This window comes from Grammomys surdaster, unplaced genomic scaffold (genome assembly GCF_004785775.1).
Source record: "Grammomys surdaster isolate TR1022 unplaced genomic scaffold, NIH_TR_1.0 130, whole genome shotgun sequence".
NCBI lineage: Eukaryota > Metazoa > Chordata > Mammalia > Rodentia > Muridae > Grammomys > Grammomys surdaster.
Window position 1 is genome coordinate 23,018,120 of NW_021604588.1, and position 4,139 is coordinate 23,022,258.

Consider the following 4,139-nt stretch of genomic DNA (forward strand, 5'->3'; position numbering starts at 1 on the left):
CACACACACACACACACACCACGCCATACATATACACACAGAAGAAGAAGGAGGAGGAAAAGGAGGAGGAACATCAACAACAACAACCACCTTTCTGAAAGCTGCATGATTTTTTCAAATTCTCCTGCATGTTCAGCAACTGCCACAAGGGCCATGACATTAGCCTAAAACAAAACAAAACAAAAGAACAGAATACCAAACAATATGCACATTTAATATAAATTAAGGGGATATTACATTTTTATATATTTTATTATTATATTTTAGCCAGTAATATAATCATAATGACTACCACTGAATTCTTATTTCAGGCCACAGGTTCAGTGAGTATTAATGTCACTTCATTGACCTACACAGATCAAAGGTAGGCATTTCTGTAATTCATTGGACAGAGACAGCATTTTGAAAGAAATCAATGTCCTTGGGCTCATATGACCCCAAAGCCCTCATGACAGTTAACCTGACACATGACAGTGTACAAGTAATACTAGAAATATTTCCAAGATTCCATAATTTTTTTAAATTTTATTTTTTATTCTCTATGTGTGTGTGCGCACACATATGTGGAGTGCACACCACGGTAAGCATGTAGCAATCAGAGAACATCTTTCTGGAGTCAGTTTTGTCCTTCCACTGCAGTTCCAGGGATTGAGCTTAGAACATCAGGTTTGCAAGTGCTTTTATCCACTGAGACATCTCTCTAGCCCTTGATAACTTTTTCTAACAAGTCAAAGTGTTTCCGAAGATTTTTGTAATATATCCTAGATCTCCAAAATAATGTGACCCTAAGACGTGAAAGACTGACTGCTCCATTCTACAGAGCTGCTAAGCATGGTGGCTGTAGGAACGTGTTTTCAAATCAGACTAGCATGTCTTTGTCCTGTTATTCATCTTTAGACATTAGATTCCTCATCTATCAAATATATGACTATAAAAGAGAAACTTCTTCAGAATGTGAGACTTCAAATGATCTAAAGTTCAGTGGGGGCTTAGCCCTGTGGCTGCCACAGACTGAGTGAGAGCTTAAATATACTGCTAACCACGGAAACAGCAGAGTCTGTCTTCACAGTCCCTAAAAACAGTTACAGGAGAGGAACAAAAGGGGGAGTTGTGGATTCTAACTTACCTTCCTGGCTTTCTCCAACACATCATCCAGATCCTACAACAAACAGAAGCAACCAAGCTTGTTTTACATGAGTAACTGTTCTTGGGCCACATACACTCAGCAGAGGCACCATAAAGGACAATATCGTTAGCGAGGAACAGGGCGGCAGAAAATGAAGTGACCCGGCTTCTGCTTACTCTCACACTCCGTGACACACACTACACCAAAACAGAAACCTCTGCTGCCAAACACACAGGGCCGTCCCTGTCCTTCACTCTGTTCCTCTGCAGCGTCTGGGCATTTCCCCCACGATTTGCTTTCCCAGCCTCTAAGGTGGTAACTCTTCAGTCTCCTTGACTGATTCTCTGTTCTTTTTGTGACTTCAAACTCCTCTGTCCTCTCTGCACTTGCCTTAAGAGATGCTGTCCTTCTCCTTTGTTTATTTAGCACACCCGACCACACTGTGTGAGGTCTCTACCCCTAAGCGATATCCTCCTCTTCTCATGGTTTTAGATATCATGCTGAATCTCCAACTTACCGAGTTTTTACTCTCTCCTGGACCCATGTCTCACATTTGAAATGACCATGTAATCTAACCTTTCCACTTGGACGAGATCAGACTTAACCAATATACTCCCACTAGGGTTTCTATCTGCCCACCTCCCCACTCTGATCCCAAACCTTGCTCTTTCTTCATTTCAGCAAAGGCCATCACCATCTTCCTTACAGTAAGCACACACTAAACATCTAAGTCATGTCCGATTTCTTCTTGATATCTTCCTCCCGTTGCTGTCCGCATCCAAGGCTCCTGCATGTATTGTTGGTGTTATTCCTAAAATATGTTGAGTACATCTATGCTGATTCTCATGATATCCTCACTGTACTGGCTTTTTACCAGCTCTTGTCTGTAAACCGAAACGTTCCCTAAATGCTCTAGCTTTCTCTCCTCCACCTTTTGGCCACTGAGCAGCAAATTTGTCTTCAGAATATTCTGTCTGTCTGTCTCTCTTTTTAAAATGGGTTTGTCTTTAAACTTTTATGGGTTAAGACTGTGCATCTAATGCAATCCGAATGTCTTACTGACCTTAAACTACCCTTCCCATCTCCTGGAAAATCTCCCATCTTTGAAGATTCTCTTTTATTATGTGTTTCCAGTTGTTGGTTAACTAAAACAGACCAAATTCTATACTGTATGGGGGGTCTACAACCTGCCGGTGTTCAGCACTACCATACACCCACACCATAAGCGTCACCCCCTATGAAATAGGCACCTGCTTCTTCCTCTTCATTTTTCCCAACGTAGCCGGTAAAACCTATTTCCACCTCTACACACACATGCCCCATCACGTGTTATTATTCCTGTCTGTCCCTTCCCTGTCCAGAACTAGAACCTCTGCTAAGGGCCGGGACAGATCAGCACATCTCAGGAGTGGTAGGAGAAACGACAAACTCAAGCTTCGTGGAGATAATTGACCGCTATGTAAGATCAGAAAGAACAATCCCCACGAAGACGCAGGTTCAAAGGGTAGCCGTAGACTAGGTACGGTCTGAGGATTCGGGAACGAAAAGAAAACTTGCGGGAAAGGACAGGGCCCTCCCGACTCCCGCAAGCCCCAAGTCTCCCTCACATACACTGTCAAAGTCCGAGGCGGAGAGATGGCAGTGACAGTCCACTAACCCCAAACTCATAGCTACTTCTGCAGGCTTCGCGACCGGAAGCTGAGGGCGGAGCTCTGGGGGCGCGGAGGCTGGGGCGGAACCTTGGGGCGGTGGATCGCGTTCCGGGTCGGAGGCGTGTAGGAGAGTTCCAGGGAGGGAAGCATCCTTCCGGTCTCAGCGAACCCGCCTTAGTTTAAACCGGGAAGATGGCGGGTGTTCCTGAAATAGTGCTTGTCTCCGCCCCGCAGGATCAAGATTTCCAGGCGGCCTCAGACTCCCAGGCTGCCTCAGACTCCCAGACCACAGCAGTAGCCTCTCCCCTAGAGGACTTCCGAGTGCGCTGCACCTTGAAGAGGGCCGTGGTGGAAGTAATGGAGATGTGCAGTCGCTTCGTACAAGGGCTCGGGGCCGCGCTGCCGGAGGACATCCGCGAGCTCGCACTGCGGGACGCACAGTGGGTACGGACCCCTCCTACCCGGCCCTCACTGCACTCAGCCTGACTCTGGCTCGGGGCCCCGTGTGTCAGGCCTCCGCAGGTAGAACGATGTCCCAGACTGACCTGGGAAATGCTGGGGAAGGTAACTAGATGCTAGTGCCACCTGGGTGCTTCCTGTCCTGGGACATACAGGTTGAAGACGTATGTAATCTTAAGAGACAGGCGGTATTAGTGTACCCATATTCTTGAACAGGTAAGCACTATACGTATAAACAAGGTATCACATATTGCTTCCATAGTAAGCTTTCAAATCTGACGGCTTATGTTTTACAAAACATCTCTTTTGCTACTGGCCATAGTTTAAGTGCTCAGTAAGGAAAAAGTGGCTCTCTCTCCTATGGACCAGCGCAGCTTTACTGTTTGGTATGAGGAATTCTCCAGGAAATGATAGTTACCTGGCTAGATTTTTGGTCTTTGTTATTGTTTGTTTGTTTGTTTGTTTGTTTGTTTTTGCGTGTGAATGCAGGAAAAACATTTTCTTTTTAAGTCGAAAATAGATGAAGAAGCTCTTTTGGTGTTAAATTTCACCAAGATCTAGTTGAGCTGGTCATGACCGTGTATGCCCAGTTCTTAGAAGGCAGAGGCATGCACATCTCTGTGAGTTCCAGACAAAGCAGGGCTACATAGAGAGACCCCCACCCCAAATCAGCCCTTAGACCCCACTTCTTTCTCCTATATTTTGCAAACTCCCGAATATGATGGTTTCTGGGGAAAGACACTAGAAGTTGAAGGATTGATAACTCTCAAGCACATACACAGTCTATTTGTAGAGGAAAGTTTCAGACTTGTAACACAGCACATTTGTGACCAAATGACAAGAGTGCAGAGTAAGTATAGAGGTTATCAGCATCAAAAAACAAAACAGCGCCTCTCTCTCTC

The 4,139-nt window shown here is 45.4% G+C and overlaps 2 protein-coding genes across 3 annotated transcripts in view; one reads left to right on the forward strand and one right to left on the reverse strand.

The window, feature by feature from the left end:
- Tatdn3 (TatD DNase domain containing 3) overlaps positions 1–2,836 on the reverse strand; it is a 15,416-nt gene extending 12,580 nt beyond the window's left edge. Inside the window, exons 1-3 of one of the 2 annotated variants that reach the window (XM_028758992.1) lie at positions 2,738–2,836; positions 1,127–1,159; positions 91–164 (exon numbers count right to left, since the gene is read on the reverse strand). In XM_028758992.1, the coding sequence (XP_028614825.1) occupies positions 91–164; positions 1,127–1,159; positions 2,738–2,794 (164 nt within the window). In that variant the 5' untranslated portion in view covers positions 2,795–2,836. The remainder of the gene's footprint in view (positions 1–90; positions 165–1,126; positions 1,160–2,737) is intronic. The other variant, XM_028758999.1, reaches the window with a different exon arrangement.
- Positions 2,837–2,969: 133 nt separating this feature from the next.
- Positions 2,970–4,139, forward strand: part of Nsl1 (NSL1 component of MIS12 kinetochore complex) — a 24,497-nt gene continuing 23,327 nt past the window's right edge. Inside the window, exon 1 of the mRNA XM_028761141.1 lies at positions 2,970–3,222. Within this exon, the coding sequence (XP_028616974.1) occupies positions 2,971–3,222 (252 nt within the window). The 5' untranslated portion in view covers position 2,970. The remainder of the gene's footprint in view (positions 3,223–4,139) is intronic.